Genomic DNA, 27,566 nt, shown 5'->3' with positions numbered 1-27,566 from the left:
TGGCTTAGATAATTATAGTTTCAGTAACCGGCAATTAATTGCATATTATCCATCATTTTTAATTGTCATACTCCCATCCTGCTTCTAGAGCAAGATGACCAAGAACTTTGCTAAATAATCAACAAAGGCTGTATTATGGCTGTTTTATAAAATATTGTGTAATCTTGTATGACTATGTTTTTGGACCTATGCCCGCCATAGGTTTTACTGTGATAACTCTCTATAAAAGGATGTATCAAAAATGTATAAGGCATCACATGCTCTCCCTCTGTATGAGATGTGGTCCTTGCGTAAGTAATCTCAGTAAAGCTTACCTGAACAGATGCAAACCTGATTGGCGTAGATTATTTCATGGCTCAAACTTAACATTTGAACTTAACATGAACTTAACAATTGTACTGTGAGAAAGCAGAGATCCGTGTTCCTGCTTAGCAGGAACACAGGATCACTACTTTCCCTACTGACAGAATGGCGATCTGCCTTGTTTACATAGGCAGACCACAGTTCTGCTTCTCTCGGGAACGACCAGTGGGTCCCAGCAGACATAGAGTCTGTCGGACCTACTGATTGGCTCCTGCTGTGTCCAATCACAGCGGGAGCAGGTTGTCAGCCGTGCGCGTGCACTCCCCAGACCTGAAAGTGCAAAATCACGCACCTGTGCGTGATTTTGCACAGGAGAGCAGCCTTGCCACCCTATATCTACTGTATATGGTGGGCAAGCAGTTACAGGATCAGGATTTTTTCTTTTTTAGGGTTACAACCACTTTAAGATCATCAGCCAGATAGACTTGAGACTTATTGCGCACTTATTGCGTATAATAATACGGTATTTTGATCCCCAGACAAAATGAGTGCAAAAAGAAAGAGCTATTCCGTCGAGTTCAAGAAAGGAATCGTGGAGGACTCCCAAGGCAAGAATCTTACGGCTTTCTGCAAAGAGATGAAGTTAAATCTCCGAATGGTCCGAAAATGGCGAGCAGAGTACGGTAACCTCAGTCAAAGGGTGGACGAGGGAAATGCTAAGAAGCGCAAGTGTGGATCAGGCCGGCAGCCATTATTTCCTGAGCTGGAAGACATCATCTGTGAATGGATTGCTGACAAGAAAGCAAATTCTTTAGTTGTGCGCAGGGCTGACATTCAAGCATTTGCCCTTGCAATGGCACCACAGTTTGAACTATCCCCAGAAGAATTCAAAGCATCACAACACTGGCTGGATGGCTTCCTTCACCGATATGAACTGTCTCTAAGAAGCAGTGTTAATATTGGCATCGAATTTTGATTTAGTTTTAGTTATAGTCTTTTGACTAAAATGCCATTTTAGTTTTAGTGCCATTTTAGTCATCTGCAATTGTTTTTGTTTTAGTCGTATTTTAGTCAACTAAAATCTCCAGTACATTTTAGTAGAATAAAATAGTTTTAGTCAATTAAAATCCTAATGTGTTTTGTTAAATTGTAATGCATTATTTAGGCATTTCTATAGAATTTACAAATTCATTATATTCTCCTGGAGTAACAAAATCTAATATCATGTTATTATTTATGGTATTATGGTTTGGACAAACTCACAGATACAGATTTAGCCACTCTGGATGGCCTGAGGAGGCCTGTAATGTTGCACAGTGCTCTGGACGGTGGCTATAATGCTACACAGTGCTCTGGACAGTGGTCTGAGGAGGCCTGTAATGCTGCACAGTGCTCTGGACAGTGGCTATAATTCTACACAGTGGTCTGAGGAGGCTGGTAATGCTGCACAGTGCTTTGAATAGTGGCCTGACTCTGAGAAGGTCTGTAATGCTGCTTAGTGCTCTGGACAGTGGTCGGACTCAGAGGAAGCCTGAAATGTTGCACAGTGCTCTGGACGGTGGTCTGAGAGGCCTGTAACTCTGCACAGTGGTCTGAGGAGGCCTGTAATGTTGCACAGTGCTCCGGACGGTGGTCTGAAAGGCCTGTAATGCTGGACAGTGCTCTGGACAGTGGTCTGACTCTGAGGAGGCCTGTAATGCTGCACAGTGCTCTGGACGGTGCTTGTAATGCTACACAGTGCTCTGGATGGTGGTCTGAGCAGGCCTGTAATGCTGCACAGTGCTCTGAATGGTGGTAAGAGGAGGCTTGTATTGCTGCACAGTGCTCTGGATGGTGGTAAGAGGAGGCTTGTATTGCTGCACAGTGCTCTGGATGGTGGTAAGAGGAGGTCTGTAATGCTGCACAGTGCCCTGGATAGTGGTATGAGACGAAGCCTGTAATGCTACACAGTGCTCTGACAAAATAATTTTAGTTAATTAAAATCCTAATGGATTTAGTTAAACTGTAATGCATTATTAAAGCATTTCTATAGAAATTTCCAAACTCATTATATACTCCTGGAGTAAAAAAAATCTAATAACATGATGGTAATAATGGTAAAAGGGTTTGAGCAAAATCACAAATACAGATTTAGTCACTCTGGATGGTGGTCTGAGGAGGCCTGTAATGCTGCGCAGTACTCTGGACGGTGGTCTGACTCTGAGGAGGTCTGTATTGCTGCACAGTGCTCTGGATGGTGGCCGTAATTCTACACAGTGCTCTGGCTGGTGGTCTGAGGAAGCCTGTAATCCTGCACAATGCTCTGGATGGTAGTAAGAGGAGGCCTGTAAAGCTGTGCAGTGCTCTGGACAGTGGTCTAAGGAGGCTTGTAATGCTGCACAGTGCTCTGGATGGTGGTATGAGAGGCCTGTAATGCTGCACAGTGCTCTGGATGGTGATAGGAGGCCTGTAATGCACACACAGTGCTCTGGATGGTGATAGGAGGCCTGTAATGCACACACAGTGCTCTGGACGGTGATAGGAGGCCTGTAATGCACACACAGTGCTCTGGACGGATGTTAATCTAATGGAAGGTCTCAGGCCTGTATCTGTAATGTCCAGACTCACAGTGCTCTCTGCTCTAAATGATCATTCATGGTCCACTCAGTCGGGGAGGGGGGGGACTCTGGTCAGGAGGCCTGTAATGAACAGTGCTGCTCTGGACAGTGGTGTGAGAACTCGGGGGCCCGTAATGCTGGATGCACAGTTCCGCAACTGCTGCTAAGCAAAGCATGCTACAGACTCGACTTGCTTGCTTGCTGGGAGCAGAAGCAAGCTGAGCTCCGTGGAAATCGGTAGTTCACGAGGGTAAACGACCCTGCCTCACGTTTTCGTTCGTTAATAAAAACTAAATTGATTTTCGTCATAGTTTTCGTTAGTGGATGAAAATGTGGTGTACTTTTCGTTTAGTTTTTGTCACTGTAAAAAGGCCGCTGACTAAATTTTTAACGAAAATGTTTTTGTCAACAAAATTAACACTGCTAAGAAGATCCACAACACTGTTCAAACTGGAAGTTGCTGAAGTCGTTAAACGTGCGCTTGCATTCAAGTTCTTTGTTGGTGGTTAAAACTGTAGTGTTTATGGGCCAAGGATCTCAAACAACAATTGATCCGAGGGGTGCCTTCCCTCCACTGGTTACGAAAGTGCCCGTGTCACCTGTATTTTGGCAAATCATCTGGATGGAAAGAAAGCCACACCTCTAATCATCACAAAGGGCAAAAAAGATGAGATTGAACGTGTTTCGGGGCATTTATGTTCTTGAAACCGAAAAAGCCTGGTGCACATAAGCAGTTACAATGAGGGAAAAAAGTATTTGATCCCCTTTCTGATTTTGTACGTTTGGCCACTGACAAAGAAGTGACTAGTCTATAATTTTAATGGTTGCTTTATTTTACCAGTGAGAGACAGAATAACAAAAATATCCAGAAAAACGCATTTCAAAAAGTTATAAATTGATTTGCATTTTAATGAGTGAAATAAGTATTTGACCCCTTCGCAAAACATGACTTAGTACTTGGTGACAAAACCCTTGTTGGCAATCACAGAGGTCAGATGTTTCTTGTAGTTGGCCACCAGGTTTGCACACATCTCAGGAGGGATTTTGTCCCAATCCTCTTTCCAGATCCTCTGCAAGTCATTGAGGTTTTGAGGCTGACATTTTGTAACTCGAACCTTCAGCTCTGTCCACATATTTTCTATGGGATTAAGGTCTGGAGACTGGCTAGGCCACTCCAGAACCCTAATGTGCTTTATCTTGAGCTACTCCTTTGTTGCCTTGGTTGTGTGTTTTGGGTCATTGTCATGCTGGAATACCCATCCACAACCCATTTTCAATGCCCTTGGCTGAAGGAAGGAGGTTCTCATCCAAGATTTGGCGGTACATGGCCCTGTCCATCTTCCCTTTGATGCGGTGAAGTTGTCCTACCCCCGAAGCATAATGTTTCCCCTCCCATGTTTGACAGTGGGGATGGTGTTCTTGTGGTCATGGAGCCCCAGACCAAGGGAGATTGACAGTTATTTTGTGTTTCTTCAATTTGCGAATAATCTCAGCAACTATTTGTCACCCTCTCACCAAGCTACTTGGCGATGGTCTTGTAGACCATTCCAGCCTTGTGTAGCTCTACAATCTTGTCCCTGACATCCTTGGACAGCTCTTTGGTCTTGGCCACGGTGGAGAGATTGGAATCTGATTGATTGATTGCTTCTGTGGATAGGTGTCTTTTATACAGGTAACAAGCTGAGATTAGGAGCACTCACTTTAAGAGAGTCCTCCTAATCTCAGCTCGCTACCTGTATAGAAGACACCTGGGAGCCAAAAAACTTGCTAATTGATAGGGGATCAATGTGCTTGCTAGCTATGGGGGAGGTGCCTATACTGTGAGAGGGCAGAGATCCGTGTTCCTGCTTAGCAGAAACACAGGATCACTACTTTTCCTACTGACAGAATTGCGATCTGCCTTGTTTACACAGGCAGACCGCCATTCTGCTTCTCTCAGAAATGATCGGCGGGTCCTAGCATACTAATGACACTGGCTGGAAAGGGGTTAACATCAGCGACGCTCAAAGGGTTAACTGTGTGCCTAACCTGTGCTTAGGTATTGTGGGGTAGTTTAGTTTGTACTATGGGAAGGCAGAAATCCGTGTTCTTGCTTAGCAGGAACACAGGATCAGTACCTTCCCTACTGACAGAGCGGCAGTCTGCCTTGTTTATATAAGCAGACCGCCATTTTGCTTGTGTCCTGAACGATCAGCGTGTCCAAACACAGTGGGAGCAGGTTTATTTTCATAATTTGGTGTTGCATTTTAAGGCTCTGTTCACATTAGCGTATCTCCAATCTGGTCAGAGTTGATGGGGAAGATGTATGAAGCCAAATACAGGACAATCTTAGCAGAAAACCTAGTAGAGTCTGCAAAAGACTTGAGACTGGGGCGGAGGTTCACCTTCCAGCAGGACAACGACCCGAAAACATACAGCCATGTTTGGTATGATTTCGATCAAAATATATTTATGTGTTAGAATGGCCCAGTCAAAGTCCAGACCTAAATCCAATTGAGAATCTGTGGCAAAATTTGCTGTTCCCAGATGCTCTCAATCCAATGTGATGGAGCTTGAGCTAATTTGTAAAGAAGAATGGGCAAAAATGTCCCTCTCTAGATGTGCAAAGCTGGTAGAGACATCCCCAAAAAGACATGCAGCTGTAATTGCAGGGAAAGGCGGTCCTACAACAAAGTATTGACTTCGGGGGGGGGGGGGGGGGGGGAATCTGTGGAAAGTGTGCACTCCGCACTTTCCACAGATTTATTTGTAAAAAAAAAAAATTTAAAACCATTTATCATTTTCCTTCCAATCCACTTCACAATTATGTGCCACTTTTTGTTGGTCTATCACATAAAATTGTTATGTTTTTGGTTGTAACATGACAAAATGTGGCAAATGTCTAGGGGTATGAATACTTTTTCAAGGCACTGTACATGGGAGATATGCTAGACTCCTTAATTTTAAAATTTCTTTCCAACAGATGGATGTGATGTCGGGAATTCCTCGGAGAGACATCTTCTATTATCTGCTGATTGTAAGTCAGAAGATAATGTCATCACACAGGATCCTCCAGGAGGAAATCCAAATACACAAAATATCCATCACAGACCTTCCTGTCCGGAGACATCAATGGATCCCTCTGATCAGGGGGAATCTTCTCACCAATCACATACTATGATTGCAAATATCTGTTTAAGCTTCCACACTGCTGATAGATCAACAGATCCTTCTAATCCCAAGGAATCTTCTTTACCCCATGAAGGTACTCAAGGAGGCGAGAATCTATTCTCATATTTGGTGTGCGGGAAATGTTTCACTGAAAACAAGAACCTTCTTAGACATCAGAGAATTTACACGGCTGAGCGTCCTTATTCATGCTCAGAGTGCGGGAAATGTTTAACTGACAAAGGAAAACTTCTTGTACACCGGAGATATCACATGGTTGAGAATCTGGTTTCCTGTACAGAGTGCGGGAAATTTTTCTCTAAGAAAAAAGATCTTCTTGTACACCAGAGAATTCACACGGGTGAGCGTCCTTATTCATGTACCGAGTGCGAGAAATGTTATACTCGAAAAGGCGCACTATACGAACACCGGAGAATTCACACAGGTGTGCGCCCTCATTTATGTTCCGAGTGCGGGAAAACTTTCACTGATAAAAAGGCACTTCTCAAACACCAGAGAACACACACGGGTGAACGTCCTTATTCATGTTCAGAGTGCGGGAAAACTTTTGCTAACAAAGATAACCTTGTTAAACATATGAAAACCCACACAGGTGAGCGTCCCTATTCATGTACAGAGTGCGGGAAATCTTTCACTGAGAAAAAAGCAATTCTTAAACACCAGAGAACACACACAGGTGAGCGTCCTTATTCGTGTACAGAGTGTGGGAAATCTTTTGCTTGTAAAGGAGACCTTGTTATACACCAGAGAATTCACACAGGTGAATGTCTTTATTCATGTTCAGAGTGTGGGAAATCTTTTAATAAGAAAGATAATCTTGTTAAACACCAGAAAATTCACACGGGAGATCGTCCTTATTCATGTACAGAGTGCAGGAAATCCTTCATTCGTAAGGGAGACCTTGTGAAACACCAGAAAAATCACACAGGTGACCGTCCTTATTCATGTAGAGAGTGCGGGAAAAGCTTTATTCAGAAAGGAGACCTTGTGAAACACCAGAGAATTCACACGGGTGAACGCCATTATTCATGTTCTGAGTGCGGGAAATCTTTCCTTGAGAAAAAGGTACTTGTTACACACCAGAAAAGACACATGGGTGAGCGCCCTCAGTGAGACTTCGGGACTGCGGGAAATGTACAACCGATAAAAGAAGTCTAATTGGACATTAAAGCTGCTGATTCTTTTGATATATACTGTATATATGTTATGTAACGGTATCAGCCAGATGATCAGACAAGTGGTGATACCCAATTTCTACTTTACTTAACAATGAAAATCAACTCATGTGAACAGGGGTTTGCAGTACAAAACAGCAATATGAGGAGTAGGGAAACAGGCAACAAACATATGAAAACAATTCTACTGCAGTTCTACTAATGGCCACTGATGGCAGCAGAGTGCTCTGAGTTCAGTTTGCTGATAGGATAGAGAGCTGAAGAATCTCATGTGTCCAAGATAGTAATCGTTCATTCAACAGACTGTGAGCTGAGGGGATTTCCTGCTGGCACAGACTTCACACTGGCACTGCTGATGCTGACTTCGGTCAGGAAGCTCTGGGGGCTGTAGATAGGACCACCCCACTGCTTGGACAGCTTCTCCACATGGACTGTAACAGAGTCCTCTCCAGTGACTGGGGCTTGGATAGATGCTGCGTGCTCTCGTGCTCACTGCTGGTGGCCCACACACCCGACTTATCAGGTGAGGACCCAGCACCTGGGGACAGCTCACTTACCCAGTCACTGTTGTCCCATCAGGCAGGATCTCTCTGAGCACAGGAAGCTGGCATTTATACTCCCTGGGCGTGTCCAGGAGCTCAGGGGATGCTGGGAGCCCAGAGGATTGTGGGGAGTTGAGTTAAAGGGACTTGCACCTGAATCCGGATAAAGGGGCACACCACTACACTTACACACAATGACTTTAAATAGGTGAAACTGTCCAAAGAACAACTGTAGTATAAATAAAACAAATTTATAAAGGAGTACATCCTGGCAAAAGTAATATTTCCCTCATAGGTGGAGTTTGATGGGCTGAGTCAACTCTTGGGTTCTCCTATATTTCTTGGAATCTCCAGTGGTGGGGATGTACCTGATAAAGCCCCGCTACTTTGCCAAACAAAAAATAAAAATACAACACAGAGCATTGGCCCCCACCGAAAAGGTTATGCAAGTATGCAGGACCGGGAACTTAAAGATAGAAGCATACAAGAGAACAACTGTAGCCCCACAAGCCTCAGATTCTCTTAGGGAGGGGGATAGATAAGCTAAAATAGTGTACAATGCATATCACAGTACCCCAGGGGCATAGTAAAATTGTTCAAATTTTAACCACTTCCCGCCCACCCTATAGGCAATTGATGGCGGGAAGGTGGTTACATTATCCTGACCCGCCGTCATATGACATTGTGCAGGATAATGCGCTCTGAGCGCCCCCGGGGGGGTGCGAAGAGCGGTGATCGGTGCTGCGGTGTTTCACTCTGACGCACCGCATCTCTGATCTCAGTAAAGAGCCTACCGATGTAGGCTCTTTACCATGTGACCAGCTGTGTCCAATCACAGCTATTCACATAGTAAATAGAAAGAGCTGTTGATCGGCTTTCCTCAGTTTGTGCCTGACAGGCACGAGTAGAGGTGAGCCGATCCGCGGCTCTCCTGACAGGGAGGGGGGGGGGGTCTGCACTGCTAAGCAGAGCATTGCTTACCAGTGCAGACCCTTGGGGGGTGCCACTAGAGCCACCAGGGATGCCCACCATGGCCACCAGCGATGGCAATCAGGGCTCAGGGAGCCTGCCAGTGGTGCCCTCCCCATCAGTGCTGCCCACCATTGCCATCTAGCAGTGCTGCCCACCAGTGCCCATCATTGCCATCTACCAGTGCTGCCCATTATTGCCCACCAGTGCCGCCTATCAATGCCCATCAGTGTCGCCCAACAGTGCCTCCTATCAGTGCCCACCAATCCTGCATTTCAGTGCTACCTATCCGTGCCACATATGAGTGCCCATCAGTGCTGCATATCAGTGCCGCCTATCAGTGCCCATCAGTGCTGCATATTAGTGCCACCCCATCAGTGCCTCCTCATCAGTGCCTGTCAGTGAGGCCTCATCAGTGCAGGAAAAAACGTATCTATTTACGGCCTGGGCGGGAAGGTGGGTGTAATTGCCCTGTATTGAAGTGGTTACAGGATGTGGTTCTATAGTTAATTACCTATAAACATTCAATTATAGTAATATGGTCCTCCAATGAAAGAGTACTGAGGTAGTCCATTACTTAGAGAGAAGACATCAGATAAATTTGCGAATATCTGCGCAACACACTGGCAGTTTTAACAACAGGTGCCTAAAGCCGGGTAATACAATATTAACATGATAAAACAGCAATTGTGCCAATACATGGACAAATGTATTAATACTGATCAAGAAACAAGCAATGGAAGCTATACATAGGTAATAAAATGCATAAACAATAGCTGGAGCCTGGTCTGCTTGTTATTTTTGTGTACATGGATCTAACTAGATCTGCCAGAGAATGTAGTGTGGATGGTGGAGGAGAGCTGTCAGAGAATGTAGTGTGGATGGTGGAGGAGAGCTGTTGGAGAATGTAGTGTGAATGGTGGGAGGAGAGCTGTCGGAGAATGTAGTGTGGATGGTGGGAGGAGAGCTGTTGGAGAATGTAGTGTGAATGGTGGGAGGAGAGCTGTCGGAGAATGTAGTGTGGATGGTGGGAGGAGAGCTGTTGGAGAATGTAGTGTGAATGGTGGGAGGAGAGCTGTCGGAGAATGTAGTGTGGATGGTGAAGGAGAGCTGTCGGAGAATGTAGTGTGGATGGTGGAGGAGAGCTGTCGGAGAATGTAGTGTGAATGGTGGGGAGAGAGCTGTCGGAGAATGTAGTGTGGATGGTGGAGGAGAGCTGTCGGAGAATGTAGTGTGGATGGTGGAGGAGAGCTGTCGGAGAATGTAGTGTGGATGGTGGAGGAGAGCTGTCGGAGAATGTAGTGTGAATGGTGGGGAGAGAGCTGTCGGAGAATGTAGTGTGGATGGTGGAGGAGAGCTGTCGGAGAATGTAGTGTGGATGGTGGAGGAGAGCTGTTGGAGAATGTAGTGTGGATGGAGGGAGGAGAGCTATCGGAGTATGTAGTGTGGATGGTGGGGGGAGAGCTGTCGGAGAATGTAGTGTGGATGGTGGAAGGAGAGCTCTCGGAGAATGTAGTGTAGATGCTGGAGGAGAGCTGTCAGAGAATGTAGTGTGGATGGTGGGGGGAGAGCTGTCGGAGAATGTAGTGTGGATGGTGGAGGAGAGCTGTTGGAGAATGTAGTGTGGATGGTAGAGGAGAGCTGTCGGAGAATGTAGTGTAGATGGTGGAGGAGAGCTGTCGGAGAATGTAGTGTGGATGGTGGAGGAGAGCTGTCAGAGAATGTAGTGTGGATGCTAGAGGAGAGTGTATCAGTGTGAGCCTGGGTTCATACTGTTGCGAACACAGACATCGCATGTGAATCGCACCGCATTGCTGTGCAGATCACATACGATGTCTGTGCAATGCGAATTCAGCCATACAGTTACATGGTGGAACTCGCATTGAATTTGCACGAAAAAGATGCAGGAACATTTTTTTTCCCCGCACTGGAATCAGATCTCATGGGTCCTTACAACCATGCGATCCGATTCCTGTCCAAATTCACAGTTCACAGAAGGCAGTGTGAACTGCCTGCGGGGGAGATGTGATGCAGGAACCCACACTAGAATCGCAGTGGGCTCGGCCTTGCAGTAGTGTTAACCCAGCAGGGCCGGCGCTACCTGTAAGGCGACCTAGGCAGCCTAGGGCGCAACTTAGCAGGGGGTGCCGCCTAGGGCGCAACTTAGCAGGGGGCGCCGCCTAGGGCGTAACTTAGCAGGGGGCACCGGCATCCTGCACCCTGAATCAGTAATGGGCTGGCCGCTGCGGCACTCCTCGCGCTGTGCCACCAGAGAGCTACAGCAAGGCACACTATGTGAGGACCGCCGAAATCCCCTTAGGAAAGCATTGAATAATGCTTTCCTATAGGGAGGTCTAATGCGCGGGCGCGGCCATTGCCGCGCATGCGCATTAAGTCTCCCCCGCCGGCTGATGTCGGCGGGGGAGGAGAGTAGGTGGAGCCTGACCCAGCGTCGAGGTAAGTCACTGAAGGGGTTTTAACCCCTTCGGCAACTTGGGATGGGTGGTGGGAGAGCATATGGGGGGGGGGGGGGCGGAAATTTTTATTTTGCCTAGGGTGGCAAAAATGCTTACACCAGCCCTGGAACCCAGGCTCAGTGTGTTTTAGGTTGATAAAAAAAAAACAAAATGAACACTATTGTTTCTGGGCTGTACTATGGGTACAAACAACAACTAATATACCCATATGTGGTATCACTGTAATCATCAAGAGCAGAATTATTTTGGGTTATTTTTTGGTGGTAGGTTATAGTAGTAGCAAAAAAATCTACAGTTAAATTTAACCTCCCTGGCGGTCTGATTATGTTAGGATTTATGTGCTAAAAGCGGTACATTGTTTTGCATAAAAATCTGTTATTTTATTTTGTAAATACACCAAATGAGATGATAGAAAGCTTATTATCTATGAAAACTGGCCCAAATTAGTAAAAAAAATAAAATGTTTTAACCTCCTTGGCGGTATTCACGAGTGTGGCTCTGGGTTTATTTTCAGTACCAAAAGCTGGAAAACAGCGACAGCGAAACGGAGTTACTTGAAGAACTGAGCGATAGCGATTTGTGGAAAAATTTGTCATCAGGTACGGAAAGTGACGACAGCGACGATTCTGATGTCTCTTTCTGGCACATCGCTGCGTTGGAAATTCTGAAGAATCATTTGATATACTTCCCAAATTCCACAAGCGATGTGCCAGAAAGAGACCTCAGAATCGTTGCTGTGGTCACTTTCCGTACCTGATGACCAATTTTCCCACTAATCGCTGTCGCTCAGTTCTTCAAGTAACTCCATTTCGCTGTCGCTGTTTTCCAGTTCGTCTAAAAGCGCTTTTGCGCAATAAGAACGCTTTTTGGACGCCATGGTCGTTCTCTATTTTCCAGGCACAAAGAACTGGAAAAGCACAGGCTGGGCACTGGAAAAGTCACCAGGTGAAATCCTGTGGTGAAATGGAATGATACAGTGTAATCCGTTAGGATCACAGCTTGGTATCATGTCATTTGGTGTATTTACATTTTTGACATTGCCGCCGGTTCCACCCCCCCCTGCATCGCAACGCTCGCAGGGAAGGGAACCGGAAAGGCAAGTGCCGGCATCGGCCGTGCACAGAGCGGGGAGAGAGTGTGAGGAGGATGGGGAGGACAGCGGGGGAGCGCAGGGAAGGTGAGTGTGATTCTGTGGTAACCCCGAGTGTGGCTCGGGGTTACTGCTTTTGGTACTGAAAATAAACCCAGAGCCACACTCGTGAATACCGCCAAGGAGGTTAAAACATTTTATTTTTTTTACTATTTTGGGCCAGTTTTCATAGATAATAAAAAAAAAATCAAGAGATATCAATTACCATTTACCACCAAAAGAAAGCCCAATTTATACTGAAATAAAAAATGTGGTATAAACCACCTGGATGCACAAAGTAGTTGTGATGATCTGTACGATTTTACTAACACATGTCAAAGTTGCAAAATTAGGCTTTGGCATTAAGATTTGTTTTACCTTTAGGCGCAAAGGGATTAATGTCATTACTGATAATGAACTGTGAAGAACTGTTCCAGGTATACAAAGTGGAATAAAAATGGAAGACTGTATCAAATACCGTAATTGTTCTTTCCTGGCGCCCATCCATGGCAACCTAGCCTATATGTGGTAGTATGCTGCCATGTGGGTCCAGGAAAGACCACTCAAAATGGCACATGGAGGCAAAAGTGTGAAGGTACAGACACAGGAAGTCAGAAACAGGAAGTGATGTCAGGTTCAGACAGGAAGTGATGTCAGATGCAGACAGGAAGTGAGCTAACATACAAAAAGGAAGGGATATAGGGTTCTAAAACAGAAGTTCCAGGTGAGTGCAGCGTGTTGGGAGGAAGTAGAGAGGAGACATTGCTGGAACTGGAAGCAGAGGAGGTAATAAGATATTATTTTATATTTACACCCGGTAACCCCCCCCCCCCCCGTCATGTTCCGTCCTCTTCCTCCATAGTCACTGTGACGTATTTTCGCTCCATAGAAACATAGAATGTGTCGGCAGATAAGAACCATTTGGCCCATCTAGTCTGCCCAATATATCTGAATCCTATGAATAGTCCCTGGCCCTATCTTATATGAAGGATAGCCTTATGCCTATCCCATGCATGCTTAAACTCCAGCAGTTGAGGATACACACACAAGCACATGGTGAGAGGGAAAGATAAAAATATGATGTCTTCATAACAAAGAACTTCTCATTACTGTAATAATAACGATAAATAAAAAGTGTAAAATATTTAAAAAATTGTTGTAGTTCCAACCCTCTCTAATTGTTGAACAGAGGGTTTAAAATGAATCTGTACTTGTCTATGAGTTATAATGGTCAGCGAGGCCACTATATTATCTGTCTACAGAGATCAGAGTCTTGTATGGATCACATCAATGAGGATGGATGAGAACCCGAGTCCCGTGACTGAGAAGATATTAGGCCTTACCCTGGAGATCCTCTACCTGCTGACCGGAGAGGTGAGGAGGATTCTGGGAGGTCAAATGGCATCACTGTTATCTCTATTAATAAAATACAGACCTGACTGACGAGATGAGGAGGAGTCTGTGAGGTCACATAACATCACTTTTATCTCTATTAATAAAACACAGACCTGACCGGAGAGGTGAGGAGGATTCTGGGAGGTCACATGACATCACTCTTATCTCTATTAATAAAACACAGACCTGACCGGAGAGGTGAGGAGGATTCTGGGAGGTCACATGACATCACTCTTATCTCTATTAATAAAACACAGAGATGACCGGAGAGGTGAGGAGGATTCTGGGAGGTCACATGGCATCACTATTATCTCTATTAATAAAACACAGACCTGACCGGAGCGGTGAGGAGGATTCTGGGAGGTCACGTGACATCACTCTTATCTCTATTAATAAAACATAGACATCACCAGAGAGGTGAGGAGGATTCTGGGAGGTCACATGACAATATTGTTGCTCTTTCAATGCAGAGTTTTTCTCCGGTGAAGTCTGATGGCCATCTAATCATCACAGTGCCTTCACCTGATTCCATGAAACCCAAGAGAAACCATGACAAGAAGATTCTTGAAGTCACCAACAAGATGATTGGGCTACTGACAGGAGAGGTGAGCGGTGCCGGGAATTCTGGGACATTATACAGTAACAGACAAGGGATGTGTCTGGATGGTGACTGTATCATTGTGTGTGTCAGGTTCCTATAAGGTGTCAGGATGTCACTGTCTATTTCTCCATGGAGGAGTGGGAGTATATAGAAGGACACAAGGATCTCTACAAGGACGTCATGATGGAGAATCAGCCGCCCCTCACATCACCGGGTAAGAGGAGACTTTATTGTAAAGGAGAGAGCAGTACGGAGGCTCCACCTAGATCCCCCATCATCTGATAAACACATAGAAACAATGTATTCAGTCAGTGTGTGTGTTTCCTACAGATGGATCCAGTAATGGGAACCCACCAGAGAGATGTCCCCGTCCTCTGTATTCCCGGGATTCCACACAGGAAGATCACATTATCTCACTTAAGGTTAAGTAGAAAGATAATAAATAATAGCTGATTCTTACATTTTGAAGTGTTTAGTAGCTATATTGTTAGAGCTAATCCTGTTTTTATGAAATATTCAGGGTATAAGCCAGAGTGGGTGTGATAATGCTGTTAAAGAAGAGATAAAAGAGGAGGAGGAGGAGGTTGGTGTGATGGAGAAGTTTTTAGAAAGACACAGAGATCCCTTCAAGAACGTCATGATGGAGCCATTCAGTGACACAAACCCACCAGAGAGATGTCCCCGTCCTCTGTATTCCTGGGATTCCACACGGGAAGATCACACCATCCCTCCCCATCATCAGGTAGGTGGGACTATAATTAGTGATCCTGAACTTTGCAAAAGCACATTCTTCAAGGTATATCTAAACTGTTGCCTTTGCACCCCTTCCCGCATTTCTAGTTCTCCTTAGGGGCACCTCCACTTTTGTTTTTTTGAAAATGAACATACAGTACTTACCATTGTTCAATGGGTCTCGGGTCCAGTCACATGACATCATAGGTCTTTCTCTTCCTTGTGTTCCTCCAATGGCGGGCGCGTGTTGATTGACACAGTGCCATTCTTTGCTCTTGTGTGTTCAGGCTAGAGTGATGATGCCATAAGAAGGAAAAGAAATTGCGCTATAAACTCCAGAAATCCTAAAAAGCAGCAACTCTGCTGTGAGATATACACAGTCTATAATGGGCGGTTGTGATTAGAGCTGCACTAAACCCAAAACATAAATTGTGATAAACTAAATAAAATAGTCCAAAGAGTGCGGGTAAATATCCTAATATAAAATAACCGTCCACTTCTGGACCGGAAGGATTTGCCCCCTTAATGATCAGGCCATTTTTTACGATTCAACATTGCGTTACTTTAACAGAAAATTGCGCGGTCGTGCGATGCTGTACCCAAATAAAATTGATGCCCTTTTTTCCGCACAAATAGAGCTTTATTTTGGTGGTATTTGATCACCTGTGCGGGTTTTTTTTTTTGTTTTTGTTTTTTTGCGCTATAAACAAAAAAAGAGCGACATTTCTGAGAAATAATATATATATTTTTTTCACTTTCAGCTATAAAACATTTCCAAAAAAAATAATTTAAAAATCTTAATTTTTCATCCTTTTAGGCCAATTTGTTTTCTGCTACATATTTTTGGTAAAAAAAATCCCAATAAGCGTATTTTGATTGGTTTGCGCAAAAGTTATTGCGTCTACTAACTAGGGAAATATTTATTTATTTTTTTACTAGTAATGGCGCGATATGCGATTTTTATCGAGACTGCGATATTGCGGCGGACAGATCGGACCCCCACCTGACATTTTTGACGCTTTTGGGGGGGACCAGTGACTTTACTACAGTAATCAGTGCTAAAAATATGCACTATTACTGTAATGATGGCAGGGAAGGGGTTAACCTAGTGGGTGATCAAAGGGTTAAGTGTGAGCCTAGGGGAGTGTTTTCTAACCGTGAGGGGGATGGGCTTGTGAAATGACCATAGAGACCTGTGAGCCCATATGGATGGATCACAGGCGCTCTGTGATCATTTCAGAGAGAAGAATGGTCAGCTGTGTTTACAACAGCTGACCGGTGTTCTCTCTCAGCGGAGTGATTGCCCCGTGCATCAGCATCCCCGCTGCCTATTGGGGGCGGGAGCACGCCCACCAGCACCACGCGTGCGACCGACGTGGGGTTACGTCGGTTCGCGCAGGAGAACCTGCTTGCCGCAGTAAATGTGCGGCGGGCGGTCTTAAAGGTGTTAATGGATAACCAAAAATTTGTGTTACACCCACTAACAGTGCAAGCAGTGATGAGGTATCTGAGGAGTCTAAATTAAGATGAAAACTGTCCTTCCAGTGATACTAACCCAAACCAACACCGCAAATAAAGTGTAACCTTACCCCATAAAAAATGCACGCTTACCAGCTTGCATGGACCTCCTATCATGGGAGGTCTATATCGCTTGTGGCTAATACCCAGCCAGGGCCTTTAGCCATACAAGAGGTGTATGAAGATGGCAACACCCACCGTAAATTAATTTCCCATGGCACAGGTGCAGCAATAATCACAGCTCATTCTCAGCCAGAACCCTCCACGAAGCCCGTACAGCACAAAATCCACCCTCAGAATGTCATGCTCATAGAAGTTCCCCAAAAAGATATAAGGATCGCCATAGTGTAAAACTATTTAAACTTTAATCTAACTTAAAGAAATTGCACTTACATCAAGTTCGCAAAAAATATACAATAGATAGTCATAAGCCGACCAGGTATAGCATGCATGCCCTCCCTTCCGGGATTTAAGAAGTGCAGTGATATTAGCACATTACTCCGCCTGATGCGTTTCGTCACACACTGGCGTCGTCCTGGAGTAAAGATGCGCTCCCTGGGCTCACATGAAATGGGTAGAAAAACTTGTTTTTATCTGCAGCAGGTCAGTAACACCTACCAGTCTTGTCCCTCCCCAGGCTGTGACTGTACAGAGAAAGGAGAAGCAGCAGACTGATGAGTTCATCTTTCTGTCAATCTGCTCGCTCCTCTCATTTTAGCAGGTCAGCACAGCAGATTGGCTCTTAGTGCTGCCTCCCTCTTTCTCACTTTGAGCTCTGCTATACAGGGCCTGCAAGAGCCTGCTACCAGATCACATTCAGGTACTTACACTGCTTGTATTATAAAAAAAATGTGTATTGATGAATACATAACATAATCCATTTGTGTCTTTTATATTCACCTGGAGATCAGCTGTAATAGATTTTTTTGTTATTTTGGGGTGTAGGGTGAAGAACGGATTAATATAAAAACTGAGGTTAAAGAAGAAGAAGTAGAGACGTATGTAGGGGGTGATCAGCCACCTACAGAGGAGGTTGGGATGATTATGAAAAGTGAACAGGATGAAATTTCTCTACCTATCAACAATAGTAAGTATAGGCACTATGGAAGAAACAGTTCACAATTTAATTTTATTTCTGAGTATAAGGATTGTAGTTTAAGGAAAAACATTAGATGATTATCAGATCTGCACTTCATCTACCAACTTTGCTAATAGACCATCAAAGTTGGGAAGACAGATTCAACTTTGTAAGATGAAGGGGTCGTCATTTCCCGATAAGCATTAGGATGATCACTTGCGGCAAATAAACTCTGATCATATGACCTAAATACAAATTTATTTAGTCCATTGTCATGGAAAAATAATGTTTTTTGAGAGAGAATTTCTCATCCTAGTGAGATTGGAAATAAGAGGTGTCCATCGAGTTCAACCAAAAGAACATCTTAAGTCTGCGCTTGAGTCCAATAAATCCCTATAAAACCTCGATTGATAAATGCAGGTTTTCCCCAGTATTGGTTGTGGAACAGAGTATATAACCTCTGGGTATAGGAGGCGTGACAATTTAATTCCCTGCATTGAAAACAAAAAAACGAAATGTTTGGTAAAACGGTAAAATCAGCAGGGGTTCAAATACTTTTTTTTCCCCTCACTTTATGCATTCTTTATTATTTACTGTATACACTAGAAACTGCTGTCACCTTAACCACTTGGCGACCTCATGCCTGCAATGTACGGGCGAGCAGCCACTGTAGGCAAAGCGATCTACTGATATGTCGCTGCCAACTTCCAGGTTTAGGGCGCTCCTCTACCTGACACCCGCTGTGATTGTACACAGTGGAAGCCAGTCAGCAAGTCTCAGCCAATGATTCATGTGCTGATCGGTTGTGTGCAATCACAGCCCAGAGCTCCTTTGTTGGTAAACAACACAGAGCTGTGTGCAGAGGAAGCGATCTTTCAGTGTCTCATCCCTGCAAAGCATCGGAATGGATTCCTGGGCCAGGAACTCTCAAACACTTAACGCTTCAGGTGCAGGAGCATTGTCATGGTGGATAATCCACTTGTCAGGTCGGAGTTCAGATATTTTCCTTGAAACAGATTCCCCGTAACCTTTTGGATGTTTTGCCTCTGGGAAGGTGGGCAAAATCAAAGGCACAATTTACCTAGTGGCTATTAATTGATTTCCATTCAAACTCTAGGGTCCTCCCTTCGGGCTGGGTTCACACATATGCAGATTGGATGTGGATTTGACATGTGAGTGTGACGGCTGTCAATGGAACTGGTTCACACATGTCCGGGGCGGCCGGGGTCTGCATTTCAAAAGGGTCCTGTGTGTCTTTGGGTTCGGTTCAGGTGTGAATTCAGGCAAAAATTCGGACCCTAATATAGTGTCAATATTTTGTATGGCCACCATTTTTTTATTTTCCGGTACTGCCTTAACCCTCTTGGGCATGGAGTTCACCAGAGCTTCACAGATTGCCACTGGAGTCCTCTTCCACTCCTCCATGATGACATCAAGGAGTTGGTGGATGTTGGAGACCTTGTGCTCCTCCACCTTCTGTTTGAGGATACCACACAGATGCTCAATAGGGTTTAGGTCTGGAGACATGCTTGGCCAGTCCATCACCTTTACCCTCAGCTTCTTTAGCAAGGCAGTGGTCATCTTAGAGGTGTGTTTGAGGTCGTTCTCATGTTGGAATACTGCCCTGCGGCCCAGTCTGTGAAGAGGGGGGATCATGCTTTGCTTCAGTATGTCACAATACACGTTGGCATTCATGGTTCCCTCAATGAACTGTAGCTCCCCAGTGCCAGCAGCACTCATGCAGCCCCAGACCATGACACTCCCACCACCATGCTTGACTGTAGGCAAGACACACTTATCTTTGTACTCCTCACCTGGTTGCCTCCACACACGCTTGACACCATCTGAACCAAATAAGTTCATCTTGGTTTCATCAGAGCACAGGACATGGTTCCAGTAATCCATGTCCTTAGTCTGTTTGTCTTCAGTAAACTATTTGTGGGCTTTCTTGTGCATCATCTTTAGAAGAGGCTTCCTTCTGGGATGACAGCCATGCAGACAAATTTGATGCAGTGTGCGGCATATGGTCTGAGCACTGACAGGCTGACCCCTCCCCCACCCCCACACACCCCTTCAACCTCTGCAGCAATGCTGGCAGCACTCATACATCTATTTCCCAAAGACAACCTCTGGATATGACGCTTAGCAGGTGCACTCAACCCCATTGGTTGACCATAACGAGGCCTGTTCTGAGTGGAACCTGTCCTGTTAAACCGCTGTATGGTCTTGGCCACCGTGCTGCAGCTCAGTTTCAGGGTCTTGGCAATCTTCTTATACCCTAGGCCAGGGGTGGGGAACCTTTTTTCTGCCAAGGGCCATTTGGGTATTTATAAAATCATTCAGGGGCCGTACAAAATTATCAACCTAAAAATGTGCCTATTATATTTGGTCAAACATTTAACTCACCCCTAATGTGATGGCTGCAACTGCTTCTCTTTGGTGAGGTGTGTGATGTTAGCTGGTATTGATGATGTTGCTACTGGCAACTGTTTTTCCAGGTTTGCGTCGGTCAGTCTGGAGCGCGGTCGACTCTTTGTGGTGGTAAGTTTTGAAAAGAACTGCCGGGGGGTAAAGCTGGCTGGTACTGCTGGTGGGTACAGCTGGCTGGTACGCTGTGGGTACTGCTGGCTCAGGCTGGTACTGGGCTGTGGGTCCTGCTGGCTGGTACTGCTGACTCAGGCTGGTACTGCTGGCAACTCTGGCTGGTACTGCTGTGGATACTGTGGTTCTATCTGGTACTGCTGTGGGTACTGTTGGTTCTACTGTGGGTATTGCTGGCTCTGGCTGGTACTGCTGGATCTTAGTGCCCCCTTAATGCAGAGTGATTAGTTCCCTACTTAATGCAGAGTGATTAGTGCCCCCATCAATGCAGAGTGATTAGCGCCCCCTTAATGCAGAGTGATTAGCGCCCCCTTAATGCAGAGTGATTAGTGCCCCATCAATGCAGAGTGATTAGTGCCCCCTTAATGCAAAGTGATTAGTGCCCACATCAATGCAGAGTGATTCTAGTGCCCGGGAATTAGAGCGCCTGGCCTCCCCTTCCCCTCCGGAGGCAGCCCAATGGTAGGGCCGGCCCTGGGCCCCCCCCCCCCCCACCCAGGATCGGCCATGCAAAGCGGGGACAGTGTCCTCAGTCTGGGGACGTCTGGTCACTCTAGCACAGGGGGCCAGATAAGATGACTTCGGGGCCGCAGATTCCCCACCCCTGCCCTAGGCCATCTTTATGTAGAGCAACAATTATTTTTTTTCAGATCCTCAGAGAGTTCTTTGCCATGAGGTGCCAAGTTGGACTTCCAGTGCCCAGTATGAGAGAGTGAGAGCGATAACACCATATTAAACACCCCTGCTCCCCATTCACACCTGAGACCTTGTAACACTAACAAGTCACATGACACCGGGGAGGGAAAATGGCTAATTGGGCTCAATTTTCCACATGAAAATTTTTCAGGTTTCGACATTAATGGCTGTGTGTTGAGTTATTTTGAGGGGATAGCAAATTTACACTGTTATACAAGCTGTACACTCACTACTTTACATTGTAGCAAAGTGTCATTTCTTCAGTGTTGTCACGTAAAAATAATAAAATGTTTACAAAAATGTTAGGGGTGTACTTACTTTTGTGAGATACTGTACACGGTAGATATGCTAGACTCTTATTTATACATTTCTTTCCAACAGATGGATGTGATGTCGGGAATTCCTCGGAGAGACATCTTCTATTATCTGCTGATTGTAAGTCAGAAGATAATGTCATCACACAGGATCCTCCAGGAGGAAATCCAAATACACAAAATATCCATCACAGACCTTCCTGTCCGGAGACATCAATGGATCCCTCTGATCAGGGGGAATCTTCTCACCAATCACATACTATGATTGCAAATATCTGTTTAAGCTTCCACACTGCAGATAGATCAACAGATCCTTCTAATCCCAAGGAATCTTCTTTAAACCATGAAGGTGTTCACAGAGGTGAAAATCTATTCTCATATTTGGTGTGCGGGAAATGTTGCACTGAAAACAAGAACCTTCTTAGACATCAGAGAATTTACACGGGTGATCGTCCCATTTCATGCTCGGAGTGCGGGAAATGTTTAACCGACAAAGGAAAACTACTTGTACACCGGAGCTATCACATGGTTGATGGTCCGGTTTCCTGTTCGGAGTGCGGGAAATGTTTCTCTAAGAAAAAAGATCTTCTTGTACACCAGAGAATTCACACGGGTGAGCGTCCTTATTCGTGTACCGAGTGCGGAAAATGTTATACTAGAAAAGGCGCTCTATATGAACACCGGAGAATTCACACGGGAGTGCGTCCCCATTTATGTTCAGAGTGCGGGAAATCTTTCACTGAAAAAAAGGCACTTCTTAAACACCAGAGAACACACACAGGTGAACGTCCTTATCCATGTTCAGAGTGCGGGAAAACTTTTGGTTACAAAGAGAGCCTTGTTAAACATAAGAGAAGCCACACAGGTGAGCGTCCTTTTGTATGTACGGAGTGCGGGAAATCTTATGTTTGTAAAAGAGACCTTGTTGTACACCAGAAAATTCACAAGGGTGAACGTCCTTATTCATGTTCAGAGTGCAAGAGATTTTTCAGCAAGAAAAATTATCTTGTTAAACACCAGAAAATTCACAAGGATGAAGGTCCTTCTTTATGTTCAGAGTGCGGGAAATCTTTTGTTTGTAAAAGAGACCTTGTTACACACCAGAGAATTCACAAGGATGAACATCCTTATTCGTGTTCAGAGTGCGAGAAATGTTTCAGCAAGAAAGATTCTCTTGTTAAACACCAGAAAATTCACACGGGTGATCGTCCTTATTCGTGTTCAGAGTGCGGGAAAACTTTCACTGGGAAAAGGTTACTTCTTATACACCAGAAACAACACTGGGGTAAGCGTTCTTAGTGCATTCAGACTGCGGGAAATGTATAACCGATAAAGGAAATCTAATTAGACATCAAAGTAAAATAGCTGCTGATTCTTCTGAACAATATATGATGACATTTAATGGGTGGAACCGTCCAAAGAACCACTGTAGGATAAAGAAAACCAGTTTATTACGGAGTATATCCTGGAAGAAGTAATATTTCACTCATACACGGCTGAAAGGAACACTTTGAAAACCCATCAGATCTCAACGGGGAAAAATATCATGCTGGATATCTATACTGGTATGGACTGGGGAATGTGTTAGGATCTATACTGGTATGGACTGGGGAATGTGTTAGGATCTATACTGGTATGGACTGGGCAATGTGTTAGGATCTACACTGGTATGGACTGGGTAATGTGTTAGGATCTATACTGGTATGGACTGGCTAATGCGTTAGGATCTATACTGGTGTGGACTGGGTAATGTGTTAGGATCTACACTCGTATGGGCTGGGTAATGTGTTAGGATCTATACTATTATGGACTGGGTAATGTGTTAGGATCTATACTGGTATGGGCTGGGTAATGTGTTACGATCTATACTATTATGGACTGGGTAATGTGTTACGATCTATACTATTATGGACTGGGTAATGTGTTACAATCTATACTGGTATGGACTGGGTAATGCGTTAGGATCTATACTGGTATGGACTGGGTAATGCGTTAGGATCTATACTGGTATGGACTGGGTAATGCGTTAGGATCTATACTAGTATGGACTGGGTAATGCGTTAGGATCTATACTGGTGTGGACAGGGTAATGCGTTAGGATCTATACTAGTATGGACTGGGTAATGTGTTAGGATCTATTCTGGTATGGACTGGGTAATGTGTTAGGATCTACACTGGTATGGACTGGCTAATGCGTTAGGATCTATACTGGTATGGACTGGCTAATGCGTTAGGATCTATACTGGGTAATGTGTTAGGATCTACACTCGTATGGGCTGGGTAATGTGTTACGATCTATACTGGTATGGGCTGGGTAATGTGTTACGATCTATACTGGTATGGACTGGCTAATGCGTTAGGATCTATACTGGGTAATGTGTTAGGATCTACACTCGTATGGACTGGGTAATGTGTTGGGATCTATACTGGTATGGGCTGGGTAATGTGTTAGGATCTATACTGATATGGACTGGGTAATGTGTTAGGATCTATACTGGTATGGACTGGGTTATGTGTTAGGAAGGAAAGGATGTCACATTGTCTGATGGAAATGAAAATTATCACCCTACAGAGGACTGAATTCAAAGACACCCCGAAAATTAAAGTGAAAAAATGATGCAGCAGGCTCGTCCATTTTGCTAAAATCTCATTGCAGCAACTCAAAATGGTCCTCAGTAGTTTGTAGGTCCCCTGGTGTGCATGCCTGACAACATCGGGGCATGCTTCTAATGAGACGACGGATGGTGTCCTGGGGTATTTCCTCACAGATCTGGACCAGGGCATCACTGAGCTCCGGAACAGACTGAGGTGCAATTTGGCGGCGTCCGATGAACCGAAACATAATGTCCCAGAGGTGTTCTATTTAATTTAGGTCTTTTTTTGGTGTTTGAATAAAGATGTTATTTTAAATATTGAGTGCTTTTCCAGTTTATGACAACCCCACAGCCTTTAAAGTCCCAAACTTAAGAAGATAATGTGGGCTAACTCCCCTACATGGGGGTTTAGTTTCCCGCTACTCCAGAATATCTGGGTTCTTCTTTCTTTATTTTTATGACAGTTGTCTTTGTTCTCCTCATCTGGTTGCCGCGACACACGGTTGACATCATCTGAACCAAATAAGTTTACCTTGGGCTCATCAGAGCACAGGAGATGGTTCCAGTAATCCAAGTCCTTAGTCTGCTTGTCTTCAGCAAACTGTTTGCGGGCTTCCGTGTGCATCATTTTTAGAAGAGGCTTCCTTCTGGGACGACAGACCAGTTTGATGTAGTGTGCGGCGTATGATCCGAGCACTGATAGGCTGACCCCCCCCCACCCCTTCAACCTCTGCAGCAATGCTGGCAGCACTCATACGTCTATTTCCCCAAAGACCACCTCTGGATATGATGCTGAGCACGTGCACTTAACTTCTTTGGTTGACCATGGCGAGGCCTGTTCCGAGTGGAACCTGTCCTGTTTAAACCACTGCATGGTCTTGGCCACCGTGCTGCAACTCAGTTTTTGAGTCTTGGCAATCATCTTGTAGCCTAGGCCAGGGATTCCCAAACTATGGCCCTGCAGCTGCTGCAGAACTACACATCCCATGAGGCATTGTAAAACTATTGACATTCACATACATGACTAGCCATGATGGGAATTGTAGTTCCTGAACAACTGGAGGGCCGTAGTTTGGGAATCCCTGGCCTAGGCCATCTTTATGTAGAACAACAATTCTTTTTTTCCAGATCCTCAGAGAGTTCTTTGCCATGAGGAGCCATGTTGAACTTCCAGTGACCAGTATGAGAGAGTGAGAGCGATAACACCAAATTTACCATACCTGCTCCCCATTCACACCTGAGACCTTGTAACACTAACGAGTCACATGACACCAGGGAGGGAAAATGGCTGATTGGGCCCAATTTGGATATTTTCACTTAGGAGTGTACTCACTTTTGTTGGACATTAATGGCCGTGTGTTGAATTATTTTGAGGGGACAGCAAATTTACACTGTTATACAAGCTGTACACTCACTACTTTACATTGTAGCAAAGTTTCATTTCTTCAGTGTTGTCACATAAAAAGATAGAATAAAATATTTACAAAAATGTGAAGGGTGTACTTACTTTTGTGAGATACTATATATACAGTATCTATACTAGTACTATATATAAAGTATATATTTGAATTTAATTTTTAAAAAAATATTTTTTTATATATCTATACACAAATGTTTTTACATTCATTTCTGTTTTAAACCAAATGGGTTGTTTTACAAGGTGAGGATTTACAATCACTTTAGGCAATGAAGTAAGAAGGACGTCCATGGGAGAAGAAGACCTGTGGCCAAAAGTGGGGGCGTTTCAGTTACAGTGAATACTGGGTGTGCTATAATAGATAATAACTAAAGATTGCGCTATTCAATGCCCAAAAGTGCATCGTGAATCAAACAATATGTGTAAATAATATTGAAATAAAGTCCCAATAGTGTGATGATCCAAGTTATTGTTGCTACCATCCATCACCTTGAATGGGTGATTGAAAAAACCTCCACCAAAGGATGAATTTCACCCTTACCAGATGTCAATGTCCTCCAATTACAAAAGGTCATCTATCACCTAACTTGGTCTGGGCTTTAGGTCATCAACGTAGGTCCTCCAACAATGCTCCTCTCTCTCTCCTCAATTCAGATCCATGGGGTTACCCAAAACAAACAAAGCTCCACACAGTGTAGTATTGCAGGTTTATTTAAGATAAAAAAAGTAATCCGCTTACATCAAGGAACACTTTAAAATGCCTAAAATCATGCGTGTTGGCCGCACGCACATAATAGCCCGTCCTTCCGGGACTCGCGGGATTGGTGACGTCGTGCGTCGCACCGCCCTACGTGTTTCGTCATACGTTGACGTCGTCCAGGGGCTACTCGTGTATGCACCACACATGTATGCCGTATTCCTTCTACTCACAAAATACTCCTCATCCGCTTGCCGACTGTATACTGTATATTTACAGCGGCAAGGCAGCTCTCCTGAGCAAGATCACGTACCTAGTACGTGATTCTGCACTTCCGGGTCTGGTGCGCGTGGGTTATCAGCTTCCACTGTGATTGGACACAACAGAACCCGCTGATCTTTCAGGACACAAGCAGGACGGCGGTCTGCCTATATAAACAAGGCAGACCATGAAAGGGGGTAAATCTTTCGGATCTGAAGTGGTTAGGTTACAGCGGAACAAAGGAGAGTCTAAAGCCTGGTACACACGATGAGATTATTGGACGACAGATCGTCCGTTTTTTGGGGTTTTTTTGCACGCAAATTTCTTATCGAAACAAGAGTTTACTAAAGTTACGAAAATTCTCGTAGGACAGAATAAAATTAGGAAGTGATGTAACATTTTGTATTGCATTCTCGGACAACTGTACAGAATAACCTTTTAACGACCCCCTTCCGAAGTCGGCTCTGTCCCACGAAACGACCTAACTGTACATCGCTTCGCGGAACCTTTAGCGGTGGAGCGCTCGTGTGCCCATTCGCGACAGGGAAAGATGATCAGCGGGTCTGGCGGCCGTGATTGCTGCCAAGCACCTGCGATTGCTCCTCATGGAGACAGAACGGCGGTCTGCCGTTGTAAACACGGCAGACCACTGTTCTGTCAAGAGGAACACAGGATCCCTGTGTTCATAACTATTTAGGAGCACACATCTCTGTGTTCATGTAGAAAGCCCAACCCCCCACAGTTAGAAAGCACCCCCTAGGAACATATTTAACCCTTTGATTGCCCCTGATGTTAAGCCCTTCCCTGCCAGTGTCATTAGTAGAGTGACAGTGCATTTTTTAGCACTGATTACTGTAGTAATGTCACTTGTCCCCCCCAAAAGTGTCAAAAATGTCAGTTAGAGGTCTGATCTGTCTGCCGCAATGTCGTAGTCCCGCTACAAATTGCTGATCGTCACCATTATTAGTAAAAAATAAATTAAAATTACATGAATCCTTCTCGTAGTTTGTAGACGCGATAAATTTATAAATTTTGCACAAACCAATCAATATACATTTATTGGGATTTTTTTTACCAAAAATATGTAGCAGAATACAAATTGGCCTAAAATGAAGAAAAAATTTGATTTTACATTTTTTTTTTTTTTTTTATTGGGAACGAAATATAGCAGAAAGTGAAAAATATTGTTTTTCCCAGAATTGTCGCTCTTTTATTGTTTATAGTGCAAAAAATAAAAACCGCAGAGGTGATCAAATACCACCAAAAGAAAGCTCTAGTTGTGGGGAAAAAAAGGACATCAAT

The 27,566-nt window shown here is 44.6% G+C and overlaps 1 protein-coding gene across 1 annotated transcript in view; it reads left to right on the top strand.

The window, feature by feature from the left end:
• Positions 1–27,566, top strand: part of LOC309564405 (uncharacterized protein) — a 338,567-nt gene that overhangs the window by 286,008 nt on the left and 24,993 nt on the right. The window contains 8 exon segments of the mRNA XM_082269033.1: positions 6,384–7,177; positions 13,623–13,734; positions 14,226–14,360; positions 14,877–14,939; positions 17,552–17,693; positions 21,363–21,416; positions 21,594–22,076; positions 22,353–22,471. Coding sequence (XP_082125159.1) covers positions 6,384–7,177; positions 13,623–13,734; positions 14,226–14,360; positions 14,877–14,939; positions 17,552–17,693; positions 21,363–21,416; positions 21,594–22,076; positions 22,353–22,471 — 1,902 coding nt within the window.

Source organism: Pelophylax lessonae (assembly GCF_965119305.1).
Source record: "Pelophylax lessonae genome assembly, chromosome: 9".
Classification (NCBI taxonomy): Eukaryota; Metazoa; Chordata; class Amphibia; order Anura; family Ranidae; genus Pelophylax; species Pelophylax lessonae.
The sequence above is the reverse complement of the archived record's forward strand: the minus strand, read 5'-3'. Positions and strand labels throughout refer to the sequence as shown.